The 14,827-nt window shown below is 39.8% G+C and overlaps 1 protein-coding gene across 2 annotated transcripts in view; it reads left to right on the top strand.

The window, feature by feature from the left end:
• The window catches only part of syt6a (synaptotagmin VIa), a 169,817-nt gene that overhangs the window by 121,555 nt on the left and 33,435 nt on the right, over positions 1 to 14,827 (top strand). For both annotated transcript variants that reach the window (XM_055223118.1, XM_033969548.2), the window contains exon 4: positions 3,237 to 3,795. In XM_055223118.1, the coding sequence (XP_055079093.1) occupies positions 3,237 to 3,795 (559 nt within the window). The remainder of the gene's footprint in view (positions 1 to 3,236; positions 3,796 to 14,827) is intronic.

Genomic DNA, 14,827 nt, shown 5'->3' with positions numbered 1-14,827 from the left:
AACAGCTTGTCGCCATGGAGATGTTAATGTTTTGTCAAGAATTTTTCACAGTATGACATTTATATTTATCTTTCTCAATGGAAAGCGGAAGATGAATCCAGGCAAAGCTACAGGTCTGATCTGTGGAGAGCTGAATTAATAGCTGTTAAAAATGTGTGATTTTCAGTGCATTTTTGACTAATAAAAATAATATAATTGAAAACATAGTGTGAAACATTCTAATGGGAGGTAACAGGAGGTAAAGGAACAAATGCGAACTACACTGTTTCATATAATCATGCATTTATTATTTCAAATTATTACTAAATGCTCATCCTTTGCTATAAAAGTGCTCATTGATTAAACAGCGTGCACAAAAAGCTTAATGATGATTTAACCATATGACATCAGAATTTCAAATGAAGATGGAGAGCGTGGGCCTGTTAACTGAAAAAAAAGAACAAATCCAAACAGAAACAAACAACGATTTTTGAAACTTGAAGGTGATGAAATTTGTTCCACATTTTCTTTCATGTCGATAAGCCCAGTAACTCCAGAAATATGAACCATAACCCGGGACAAAAACGTCTTTATTTCACAGATAAACTACAATTTCTGCAGTTGTTTTTTTTTATTTTTTATCAGTGACAGAGACTGAGAATTTTCATGTAACTGTCCAGAGTCCAGAGTGTCGCTCATAGATTTAAAACCACAGCACAAATAAATGACAGCAGTAACGTTTTGTCCAGGTTTAAGAATAACCCACAGCGTTTGGCTCCAGTCAAATGAAGCTCATCGAGGCGAGTAGTTATAGGGGAGAATTAATGTTCATATCTTGATTTATATTTAGATTTATATTTAGATTTATATATACAGTCTATGGTATAGGCTTATTTTATGGTCCCTTAAGGAATTTCACTGTGGATTTCTATAGTGAAATGTCCCTCCTCTTCCCTCCTGAAAGAAGCTAATTTAAGCCAAGACAAGATAAGAAAATGCATATGGGGACAGCATTCTGCCACCAGGCTGCAGGTTTAATATGCAGATAGTGCAGGAGAAGGCTTTTTAAACACGATTTAGTGTACGCAGAATTAATGATGTTAATCAATTAGGTTTAGTGGGACTCATTCAAACGCATTCTGCTTAAGTAAGGTCTAATAATATGTAATGGCTTCTTCATGACACTCAATAAGACACAGTAGAGAGGCAAAGGAAGTAAACAGACCACAGAAGCAGCCAAAAACACTATTTTCTGTAATCTCCTGACAGATGTTAACGTCAGCCTAAAAACAAAGGAATAAAATGTAACACTGTTTTGGAAGAAGTATCCAAATTTATGATCAACAAACATCGAACCTTCTCATTGTTTTTTAGGGATTGGCTCCACAAAGTTGCCATATTAATCATGTTTAAAAGTCCTTTCGACTGGTAACAATCTTTAGTACTGAATAATGGAACCACTTTCTGAAGCTACTGGGTAAAAGTATTTTGATTTTGTTGATCTATACTGACTGTTTCATATGGATAGGCCCAGTGATTACAGAGATATTAATTATAAACTAGGTCAATAAATCTGTAATCTTAAAGGGCATTTATATATGTGAGTGTGTGTTTGAAAATGAAAATATTAATACTAAACCTGCAGAGCTGGTTGTGATCAAGTGAGCCAAGTCAAACAGATTTTATTATTGCTCCCTTAGGCTGCAGAGCACACCTGTTTCATTGATCCCCTGTAGCTTTTGTTTTGCTTGTTCCACTTGTATCAGTAGATGCTAAAAGAATGAGAATACATGTATTACATTAATCAAAACACAACTATGTTTTGTCTAGGGTTGTAGGCCTAAAGTTGTTTGGTCGATTACTTGGTCGATGGAGTCTTATTTGATCAAACTTGTGTCTGTATTTAGATTATGAAGATTTACATAAGACAAGATTTTTGTTTTTTTTTGTTGTTGTTTTTTGGTATTTATGTGAAACAGAAGATTCAGCTCATGGTTCTCAAGTTTAATATGTCTTTACATTGTTTCCTACTCCTTTTTGCGCTCCCCCTGCAGGTGTGGTCTTGTGAGTGCAGATTGGGTCTGATACATAGAGATACATAATAGTCTTGAGAGTTTTTGCCACGTCCTTCTTTAGTCGATTAATCAATCAGCCTCACATGTGTTTAGTGAACTACTGCTCTACTGATTTCAGAGTCAGCCTGGGTCAGTCTACGCAGCGTCATACATCAGTTAGGAGCCATTTTGTTTGCATATAATTGGCAGTGACCCGTTTCTTCCTCTCTCAAAGGAGACTATTAAGATCGCAATTAACATTTCTTGTGCCTAGATCGATGCAACGTTTAACAGCGGCCAAGTCGTGAGCGCAGACAATGGACCCGGTCGTCAGCACTTCTTGGCGGCATTCTTAGACTAGAGACTCTTAAACTTGAATCTAGACAGAGATGTATATGTTTACCCAATGCTGCCAGATGAAAAACTCAAAGAAAAAGTGTTCTTCAATCTGGCAATTTGTATTGTTTATTTCTCAGTAGAGAATCTATGAATAATCTAACAACAGGCACACTGACATCATTCACAATGGGCAGGCGGGTGAAGTATTTTGCCCAAGAAAAGAAAAGTATCTAACTGTGGTAGTGGAAGTTGGGTGTCAGTGGCTCAGTGGGTAGAGCACTCGTCCAGCAAGTTCAAACCCCACTCTCATTGGGCAAGACACCTTTAAAAATACCTGTCCGAGTAAGACGCTGGGCTGCGGTTTCATGTGGTCTAGCTCTGGTCCAATGGCTGAAAATATTCCAAATAATTAAAAGAAAGACCGCACATCGTCCAGTGCGGTGGTGTCAGCGGAGGTGCCACTGCGCTTCAGAATCTTTCCATTTGAAGTCTGTTCTGACCAAAGCCTATTGTGAGACTTTTCCCTTAATAAATTAAGTTATTGTGTAAACATGTAGTCTTGGGTGTAACTGATAAAACACTGCAGTCACAGCTGGACCGTGGACAGTCTGAATGACGAGTGAATGTGGTGTGTGAGCTGTGGCTCTGATGGCACAGATTGGGCTTGCCTTTCCACAGATCTGGCCTGGAACATGGCCTGGTGTTGTCATATGATTGTCTTTATGGAGAGTTGAATGCCATATTCTCCACCAGAGAAGTTACATGGTGCAACTTTAACTCTCTCATGGTTGAATCTGGGTTATTTTCACTGATGTACTTGTATTTTTGTCTATTTCATTCCTGTCGTGTCCTCTGTTTCCACAGGCACAACTCCTTCAAGAGACACCTGCCCAGACAGATGCAGGTGGGCAGTCTGGACTTGGGCAACGACTACGAAGTGAAAGACGACAAACCCACTGGGCTCGGACGCATCCAGCCGGAACTCTACCAACAGAAGGCGCAAGAATCCGAAGACTCCTCCAAGAACGCCAGCGGCAAAAACTGCGGCCGCATCAACTTCTCCCTCAAATACGACTACGAAAACGAAAGCTTAATCGTCAACATACTTCGCGCCGTGGACCTCCCAGCCAAAGACCTGTGCGGTACTTCTGATCCTTATGTTAAAGTCTACCTTCTCCCCGATCGCAAGAAGTTCCAGACAAGAGTTCATCGGAAAATGTTGAACCCGACATTTAACGAAAGCTTCCAGTTCCCGGTGCCTTACGACGAGCTGCCCACGAGGAAGTTGCACATGAGCGTGTTTGATTTCGATCGGTTTTCCAGGCATGACATGATCGGAGAGGTGGAGCTGGAAAACTTGTTTGAGATGTCGGATCTCTCCCGGGAGACGAATATATGGAGGGACATCCAATACGCCACCAGTGTGAGTAGTGCTGTGGTATTGTGTGACTGATGCTGTCTGTGTCGTCTGTGTGATAAGAGTCAAAGTCATAAACAGTTAGGATCATCTAAATCTCTTTCTCTAAAGGTCCTATATTATACAAAATTGATTCTTGTGAGTTTTAAGCCATGTTATAATGCCGTTAGTTCCTCAAAAACAGACCTGGAGCTGTGTTTTGTTTCATTCACACATGTTTGAGCAACTCTTTATTATCAGCGTGTCTACATCTCCAAAGCTTAAAATGCTCTGTTCCACCTTGTGATGTGTGAATCTACCTTTTACCTTTAGTTCAGTTCAGACAATTCCAGGGCTGAAATGATCCAAATGAGTCTAGTGAAGGTGTGTGGAGTTTAAAAATACAGTGGAGCACTTCCTGTATTACCATATGACGTCACAAGATGAGTATTTTCTGTTTGAAAGAAGAACTCAACTCTAAATATGCAGGATTTGTGTGTTAAACGTGTGAATGAAACAAAACACAACTCCAGGTCTGTTTGTGACGAGGAAACAACATTATAACATAGATCAGGAAATAGTGTAACATGGGCTCTTTAAAATCTTTTGAATGGTTGAAAGTCCTCAAAATGGCACCTGTAATAGCAAACTGAATACATATGCTCTCAGTTGGCATAATAACATACAAAAAAGCTAAAATATTGATTGTGTGAAAATACGTTTACAGTACTAGCCTATTCCGTTGTTAAAATCTATCGCTACTCAATATGTCCTACTTCTATCCATTATTTCAAAGTAATAAGTAAAAACTGTAAATGTTAAGCACGCTATGGACATTTTCTGGTGTGGGGTCTGCTACCTACTTGTCTCCGTAGAGATGTAATTGCTTTGAGTTGAGTTCCACAGTATCTATTTATCAGTATTTTGTTTTAATTCCCGGCATTTGTTTCTAAAACTGTGACATCGGATGGCTGTCTACAGATCGTAACTTGGCCTGCGGGAGAAAGATAGGTTTAATGGCATGCTGTGGAACATTCCAGGCATAGCAATAACATTTCCCTTGAGCAAAGAAAAGTTACATCGTGCACGATTAATTACAGACATAGGCGTTATTGTAATACTGATAGACTCTGTGTTGCATCAGCTGAACAGTAATTTTACCATATCCAAACTGAAAATCTTCAAATCTTTAGCCTATAGACTGTATATATAAACGGACATAACTAACCAGCCACATGCCGCGTTCCAAATAGTAAACGAGCACAGGCGTAATTCCAGCTCCACTGACTCTGGCTCCAATTCACTTTCTATTGAAAAGCTGTCAAACGTCTCTCTGTAACTGCTGCTGTCAGGCTCGTCAATTTGGTCTTAAAATGTTCGTATCAATCCGCTCTGCATGATGTATGATGTATGTTTATTTCGCTATTGCGTCCATAAATCAAGATATAAACATTAATAACACACAAATCAAGCACCTTCTTTCCCCGAAGTCACTCGTGCTCACGTTAGCAACAGGCTTGATTGACAGCGTTGTTAAGTGACCGCTCCCTGCTAATCCAGCGATGTGGACGGGCAGGGGGGCGTTACTTTCCACAGCCTTGCTCTGGATTGGCTCTTTGGTTGCTATGATACTCGTGGTCGTTATTCTAAATACGGAACTCCAAATTGGCCCTTATAACTGTTCGCCTCGATGAGCTTCATTTGACTGGAGCCAAACACTATGGCTGACGTCACACTCGCCTCAGGATTTTACATTATCGATCACACGTTTGCATATATCCCAAAACAGCAGATTACTAATAGACCCTTTACCTTCCCCCATGACTAATGAACACTACACTACGGGATGTTGTAATGGCTTCGATCGTGTCTCCTCTGTGTGACATGACTGAAGATGGTTCTATAGAAATGCTTATATTCTGTATCACCGCTATTGAACTGGGAGCTCAGATGTACAGGAAATCTATACTCCAGTTACATATTCAACCAAGATATTGACATTTTGGTCCAGAGCTGGATTGGCTGGCGTCATCTCACTCTGCAATGAATGCGTTTTTATTCTGAACACTGTTTATTAATTTAGACCAGCAGTGGTAAAATCCTTGGAAATGCATTATTTTTCAACACAATACATGCTCAATAATGCATAAAGTATTTTTTGTTTTCATTGAAACACGAGTACCATTGGTAAATTGAAGGTTGGAGAATAAACAAAACTGGGGGATGTATAAAAAATTGAGCGTGTGATTTTGGAAAAGTACACGCGGTAAATAAACCAGCCAGCGATGATTCAAGTTTTCACCGTCTTCATACAATGTTTGACTTTACAAGTACCACGAGAACTAAACCAAGACTTAATCGGAACTAAACCAGGTCTTAAATAGGACAAAAAGAGGCACAAAAGGGACTAAATTATGACTTAAGTGGGTTTAAACGAAGCTCTGACAAATACAAAGCCAACTATAGTGCAGGATTAAAGCAAAAGCAATAAAATAAATTCAAAAAAATGCAGCGCGCAGTTAGAGATCCACTTTGCTCCATAACTTTTAACAGTGAAAATGAATTATAACATTGTAACCGTTCTTACCAGCTCTTATATCATAAAAACTCCCAGAGATGTCCCAACCACAGCTCTTTTTGTGAGGGTAAAACGTGACCAGGAGTACTAACCTGTACGCCATTTTGATCCAATCTGGTCTTCTGTTCATTTATTTTAATAGATTATTTTTTCAAACAACTTTGCCGCTAACGCTATACACCGCTGGTAGCATTGTAAGCTTTTTATTCAACATTCTTTGGCAAAGGGGGTGAAGAGTGCTGAGAGGGTTTTATTAAATGTCAGGAATCAATTTCACAGTGTAAAAGCATGTGATGCTACTAACCGCATAGGCTATAATACATTATCATTTCAAATATAACCCGAGAATTCACTCAGAGTACTGATTTATTTTGCCCCATTCACTGAGCTGTTTAAATATTCCATTGTACTGCGTTCTACAGAGGAGGCTCGCAGCAAAACATTAAACAACCCAAGCACATATTGTCTAGAGTACCAGTAGCGGTGACTTTTATGGGTGGGCAAGCGGACTCGGGGTGGATCAATATTTAGACGATGACAATTTAATAACAGCGCTTTTTATACCAGTTACATTGCAAATTAGTGTATTTGTTTTTACTGACATATTAAATGCAGATATACTGAGCCATTTTGGAGTCAAATTAGAGAAGCCTAGACCTACATAGTGTATTAATATTTGAATATATTGGACTGTATTTGACACCATGTTTGTGTAAATGAGGCTCGTCAGTGTTGTTGCTGTTTGTTTCCTCGATTTCTACACCTCATTTATACATTCAAGCCATCATTATGCATCTAGAAACATAACAACAAAACAAAATGTACATTTACGAAGACATACTAACAACAGGCAGATCCACCTAAAGTACAGCCCCATGTGTCACAAACGCCGCTTTAACTCCGCCCTTTGTTTACTATTTAAATATATTTTCATACTTTGATACTTGATCTTGATTGCTCCGACCACACACCACTGAAGAATACTAACCAGCGTGCCTCTTTGTCAACCATAGTCTGAGCTATTGAAGTAGTATGTCTTCTGGTATGACATTTTTATTAAAGATAGTTTACCATAGACAAGATAACAAACGTCGTGAAATGGGGGTAGAGAGTGGAGAGCGACACCAGCTCATTCTTCATAAGCAGTGGGTAGAGTAGCCAAACGTGAGAGTAAGGTTACCTCAAAATAATATTACTCAAGTAGGCGTAGACGTTCCAAGTAGTGGTCCTAGAGATTACTCAAGAGTAAAAATGTATTTGTGGAAACTACTACACATATAAGAGCTGAAATTAATGTAAGGACAAAACATGAACTAAGGCACAAACCTGGAAAAAAAACAAAATCACATCTGAAGTAGTGGTCATTCAGATCATTTAAATATACTGTTAAAGCTTTTGTCGCTTGTAAAGTTGCTCACAGTGGGAAAAGTAACCAGAACTTTTACTCAAGTAAGAGTAGTGTTACTGTGCAAAATATTACTCAATATACTGTAATGCAGTTTACTCCTCAAAAACATACCTGGAGTTATGTTTTGTTTCATTTACACATGTCTGAGTAACACTTTATTATTAGTTTGTACATCTCCACAGCTCAAAACGCTCTGTTCCACCTTGTGATGTCATGAAGTGATAGTTTTCAAGTTAACAGCGCCTTTTACCTTTAGTTCAGTAGAAATTGGCAATTACAGGCTTGAAATTATCCAAATGATTCTAGTGAAGGTGCGTGGAGTTTAAAAACACAGTGGAGCACTTCCTGTATTACCACATGATGACATCACAAGGTGGAACAGAGTGTTTTCCGTTTGAAAAGAACTCAGCCCAAACAAAACATAACTCCAGGTGTGTTTGTGATGAGGAAACGACATTATAACACAGATCAGAAAACAGCGTACTATGAGCCCTTTAAACGTTACTCAAGTACTAAATGTCCCCACGTTTGACTATAACGAGACTAGTTCATACTCTACGCAGTGAGCTGTTTAATCATTCCATTGTACTGCGTTCTACAAAGGAGGCTTGCAGCAAAATATTAACAACCCAAGCGCATAATGTCCCTGCAGCCTCCCCACCCTCTCCGCTCACTCTAAGCTTTGTTGTTTGAGTCCCGGGGTCATCCAAGGCACAAAGTGTTCTCTATGTTTGAAAGCATCTCCCACTGTACGTATATAGTACCCTTCAGAAGTGCGGCTCAACTTGAAACACTTTAACACTTTAGGCTCGCTCAATAATCCTAATATTATTGCTTATGGAGGCAAGAAAGTCTGTCAGCCCCTCTCCTTGGCACGCAGGCGATATCGAACACGCAAATGATTTTCTGACAAAATGCCTTACGCACATAAAATTTAAGCTTCGGCAAAAAGTGTTGAATGCACAGATAGCTAGGTTTCCATGGTAACAGGAGATAAACATAACCAGCCTGTCCCGGGAGTTTATCTGCGGTTTGCCAGGACAGATCTGATAAACTCCGGAATAAATTTCTGGGAATATGCAGGGAAAGGCTTATGTGTGAATAAAGCCACAATGAAAGAAAAAAAAAAAATTGCTGGATTTGTGTAAAAAAAAAAAAAATTATAAGAAAAATGTTAGTGTGCAAGAAAATGATGTTTAGGCTTTTCAAACTTTTTAAGCATATTTTTTTACACAAATATAAGTTTTTCATGTTGATAAAATGTGACCAAATCATGGAGAATGTGCATATTTATCTTGTGTTGCCTAATCATGAAAATTAACCTTTTTTATTTATTATTATTGTGTTTTTTATTATTTAATTCAGTCTACACATTTAAGCCTGTCACAGTAATTACTAAATTGACTTATCGTTGGGTATATGAAAGTTGGAACAATATTTTTTCGGGGGCATTATTTATTATGTGGACATCTTGGACATCTTGGGTTATTTTTTGTTATATGATAAGATTTAAGTCGTAAAAGTTTGAATTAATAACTTCTCATTACAGACCCTAGCTAAGTACTAAAGTGTTTAATTCTGCTGTTTATTTATTGTAACTCATGATTTTTTTTAAACAATATTGTAGATTTAGAAAGGTTTTTGTGGTTTAAATCTGCTCTTGGGTTATTGTGTCAGTGGCATATATCAGTTTCAATATTATCGTTTATTATCTATATTTACTTTTACAGTGATATATATCCAACTTCAATATATGTATTATGACAGGTCTATGCACCATTAAATCTAGGTTTACATGCAACACCAAATGTCCTTGAAAGAGTTTAAACTAAAATAAATATAAAAACAGCCTTCAGTTTTCCACAGTTCTGTATTATCTTGAACCAAACGCAATGAGAATCACCAGTGTCGTTGCCCAAAGTCTGAGCTACGATTGTGTTTGACCATAATCACCAAAATTAGCCATTTTACTTACAAATTCAGAATTTACTTTGCTTTAATTAACAGTTTAAATACTTCATTTTCTCACAGACTTCGAGTATTCCAGTATTCATCGTTATTCCAAGAGTACATTTGATCGCACAAAACTCAACATTTAAATTTGTCCAAAGTAAGGTTATTAAAGTAACTTCAGCGCTTGTGCAAAAGTCTGAAGAAATGTGTGCTAAATCGGACACTGACAGCCAGTACCACTGCTTTGCTTTTTTGGTTCTGAGCTTGTTTTTGTGGTTACATCCCAAACTCATGTGATTTACTTTGTCTTGCCCCAGTACAGATATATAAGCAGCTCTCACAATCTAAATAAGATAAGATAAGATCTGCCTTTATTAGTCCCACAGTGGGGAAATTCCAGTATTGCACCGCACAGTTAAAGAACAGAAGGAAAATGGTACATGCAATAAAACAAGATAATAGATAAATAGCTTAAAATAATTAAAAAAAAAAAATAGACTTAAAAATAAACTAATATAATAATATAACATCTTCGTAAAGTGACTTGAGTATTGCACATAGGTGTGGTTGAATGACACATGTTCAGTGTTAACAGTGTTCATTGTACAATCTGACAGCAGCAGGAAGGAAAGACCTGAAACCTCCTTCACACAGCGAGGGTGAATCAGTCTGTCACTGAAGCTGCTCTCCAGGGCAGACAGAGCGTCCTGCAGGGGGTGAGACTCATGGTCCAGCATAGAAATTACCTTAGCCAGGACCCTCCTGTCCCCCACCTCCTGCACTGAGCCCAGAGGACAGGACGGAGCTGGACTTCTTGATGACCTTGTCCAGCTTCTTCCTCTCCCTCTCTGTGATGCTGCTGTTCCAGCAGACCACACCGTACAGGATGGCTGATGCCACCACAGAGTCATAGAAGGTCTTCAGGAGTGGCCCTCTCACTCCAAAAGACCTGAGTCTCCTCAGGAGATAGAGCCTGCTCTGGCCCTTCCTGTACAGTGCGTCTGTGCTGTGTGTCCAGTCCAGTTTGTTGTTCAGATGAAGACCCAGGTACGTTTAATATCAGGTACAGTTCCTTTGAGTGTGAACAGAGCAGACCCAGCAATGGTCTGGGACTAGTGCATTTCTGAGTGTTTTGGCAATTTGTAGTCGTCAATTTACAGGGACCTATGTGTGAATGAGGCTGTACAGTGTAAGGGAGCGAGTTACAGTGTGGGATACAAACCCAGGATTAATGAGATGAGCCTCTTCTTAGTGAATACAGCCTTTGATCCATGCACTAACACCCACCTACGGCAGGATAAAAAGGAGTCTAGAGGCTATATATACTGTACATAAGCCCCCTGCTACACACACGTGTTCCAGAGAATTAAATATAGCATAAGAAAAGAACATTAAAGATGCAGTATATGGCATTTATGGAGGGGAGTACACCTCCCGCTTGTCTTCATTGAAATGTTATTAATATGTGAAGACTGTGTCACAGCATGGCATTAACATACACTGTTACACGTAATTTAATGCTTAAAAAGGTTTTCAAAAACGTGCTGTGAGTGGAATCGTCTCACCATAGATCAGACCTGTAACCAGGCATGATAGCCCCACCTGTTGTCTCCACACAGATAGCTTTTCAATGCCCATTGTGGTGACATCTTGGAAGTAAAGTTAGTAGTTGAATGGGAGGCAGCTGTGAATACCAGGTGCCACAGTGGGGCAGCAGTGGTGCTACTGGAAACTGACGCTGTGTCCTTAGGCAAGACACTTGCCTTGTTTGAATGCGGTGATCGGTAGCGTCGCTTCTGTCAGTCTGCCCCAGGGCAGCTGTGGCTGCAGTAGTAGCTTACCACCAGCGAGCGTGGAGTGAATGAATTTTGCATTGTGGGTGTCTTGAAAGGCTCTGTATAAATCCAATGCACCATAAATGCAATACTATGGAACTTAACAGACAAAGCAATAACAAGAAACAAACAAGTTCTAGACCCTTCATCAGAAGTGTTACATACTGCACCGTTAAGCTATAATACACGCAAAAAAAATATTTTAAAAGTCAGAATAAAGTATGAGACCTTTAAAATAGGTAGTTTGCTAAGTTATCCACTAATATATTTACGTTTAGGTTAGAAGTCACATTTCAAAAACAGTGTCAAAACAAAATGCAGTGATCAGAATCTCATTAGAGTTTCACAAGCTGTAGGGTGTAGTGTTTGCAGCTTGTGTAGTGTGTAGGGCATAGTGTAAGCAGCTTGTGTTCTTATAAGGACAACTCGAGTGTCACTGCAGCATTTACAACATGCCACATCTGTGCCACATGCCCTCACACTCCGACTGAACCCAGGCACACCCCAGTCTCCCACACCTCTGTAGACAGGGTGTCATAACGTTTAAATCTAGTGATGTGTGAAATACATCAGAACAGAAATTTTTGTCAGAACACCAAGTACAAAATGCTAAGCCTGTCACTATAATACATTTTGAAGCATGCTATATCCCTGAAGAATATAGATTCCACTCAGAGCATGTTATGCTGTGAGTGGAATCGTCTCACCACAGATCAGACCTGTAACGAGGCCCGATGGCTCCACCTGTTGTCTCCACACAGATAAACACAGTTAATGGCCATACTCACTTTTCAATGTCCAGTGTCGTCACACCTTAGAAGTAAAGTTAGTCTTTAAATGGGAGGCTGCTGTGAGTATCAGGTGCCACAGTGGGGCAGCAGTGGTGCTACTGGAAATTGATGCTGTGCTTAGGCAAGATATTTGCCTAATTTGAAAGTGTTGATTGGCAGCGTCACTTCTGCCAGTCTGCCTCAGGGCAGCTATGGCTACAGTAGTAGCTTACCACCAGTGAGAATTTTGCATTGTAAATGGGTATGTTTAGGTTAGAAGTCACATTTCAAAAACTGTCAAAACAAAATGCAGTGATCAGACTCTCATTACAGAGTTTCCCATAGAGCTTGTGTCATTCTGCTCTTCAGAGGGAGGCGTCTCAGGGCGTAGTGTTTGCAGCTTGTGTAGGGGGTGGTGTTAGCAGCTTGTGTAGTGTATAGGGTGTAGTGTTAGCAGCTTGTGCAGTGTGTAGGGCATAGTGCCACCATCTTGTGTAGTGTATAGGGCACAGTGTTAGCAGCCTGTGTTCTCACAAGGACAAATCAAGTGTCACTGCAGCATTTACAACATGTCACATCTGTGCCACACGCCCTCACACTGCGACTGCGCCCAGGCACACTCCAGTCCCCCACACCTCCGTAGACAGGGTGTGTGAAGTAACAGAACTTGTTGTCAGAACACCAAGTACAAAATGCTAAGCCTGTCACGATAATACATTTTGAAGCATGTTATATCCCGAAGAAAATATAGTGAAACGAGATAAATGAGAATATTGAACACCATTATGTTACGGTCACAATAATCCTAAAAGCAGGATTTTCTATATGTACAGTAGGGTTGTCAAAAGTATTGAAAATCAGATACTAATTGATACTATAGTAGTAGCAGTATCAAAACTAGATACCGTAAATTTCGGATTATAAGCCGCTACTTTTTTTCCACGCTTTGAACCCTGCGGCTTTTACAGCAGTGCGGCTTATATATGGAATTTTACTGGATAACGGACCCTGGGGGGCGCTCTCTAGCTGTAAACGTAAAAGTGAGACAGACGTGGGGAAAGATTCTGCTCTGAAGAATTCACTAGTTTTGATTTTGAACGATCATTTTGCGCATCATGAAATGGATATGATGCAGTTTTTAAGATAAAGAAACAGAAAGGAAACAGAGCAGGGGTCGGCCTTTAACACGCAAAGAGCCATTTGGACCCACTTTCCACATAAAATAAAACACTGGGAGCCGCAAATACTTTTTGACATCTAAAATGAAGATAACACTGTATAATAACAATAATGTAACGGAATAATGTAGGTTTTACTTTCACGGACAAGCCTTCTACACGTGGCAGATAAATATGGCAAAAACAACTTAAGTGCATTAAAAAAATACAACTCACCAAACCGCTGCATCATGCATCGCGCTGATTATATGTCTACTCCGCAGTTTCTTTAAAAAACAACAACAAAAAAACTCGTAGCGTATCGTTTAATCCCAGGTGCTTATTCTCCATGTGCCAAAGCAGTTTTGAAGGTTTCATTGCCTTATTTGCTTTTCCCGTATGTTACGCAGAGCGGACTCTGTGCGTGTGAGTCACCTGTAGCGACAAACCCAGATTTTAAGTAGGCATTGTCTGTTAAATTTATCTTTCTTTTTCTTGGAGGTCGTAGTCTCCTCTTCTGGCTCCTCAGTTGTCCTTTTCCCCTTTGTTAAAAAGATCTCCAAAGACTTTTGTTTTGGCTCATTTTCACTCGCTTGTGGCTCTACTTTTGTGCGTCGTGTCTGATGTGTTATACGTGATACGTCACCGCGGATACAAGAGCAGATAATATACTTGCTACTACATCAAATAGATTTCTGTGGCGATTTCCAGCAGGATTTTCATGATACATCTACGGACGAGCTTATTAGTGTGTCATTAGGGACGGGCCAAAGTTGCTCCTGACCCCTGTGCGCACAACGTCTGAAAATCAGGGCTCTTTACGCAGGACTGTGAGCTGTGTCTGTGTCAGTTCCCAAGCCACGCAGAGCCGCAGTATAAGGCTGAAAGAGGCGCATGCGGCTCCGGAGCCGCGAGTTGCCGACCCCTGAAATAGAGCCACTGCACGTAAGCTCGACATCAATGAATCCAACTTGGTCAATGTAAAAAGACGACAAAAGTTTTCAGAGGAAATAAAAGCAGATTTTCCGTGTTGGTGCAGCTTTATTTTCTAAACCTGCAGATGTGTTCATCCCGTGTTGTTGTCGTGTTGGTGCCAATTTTCAGGCACAGTTTAAAAAAAAGCGTGTCGGTGCACCGTCTTTCTGTGTAAATATCTCATGTTACAATATGAAAACCTGCGGCTTTTATTCAGGTGCGGCTTATATATGTACAAAATTGATTTTCTCTTCAAATTTAGCTGGTGCGGCTTATATCAAGGTGCGCTCTGTAGTCCGAAATTTACGGTACTCATTTACACATAGACTAGTATACGATCATGGACCACTATGAAACCTACCTGGACACTGAGGGATTACACA

Source organism: Periophthalmus magnuspinnatus, chromosome 7, assembly GCF_009829125.3.
Source record: "Periophthalmus magnuspinnatus isolate fPerMag1 chromosome 7, fPerMag1.2.pri, whole genome shotgun sequence".
NCBI classification, from domain to species: Eukaryota; Metazoa; Chordata; class Actinopteri; order Gobiiformes; family Gobiidae; genus Periophthalmus; species Periophthalmus magnuspinnatus.
This window is presented reverse-complemented; position numbering and strand designations above follow the sequence as displayed.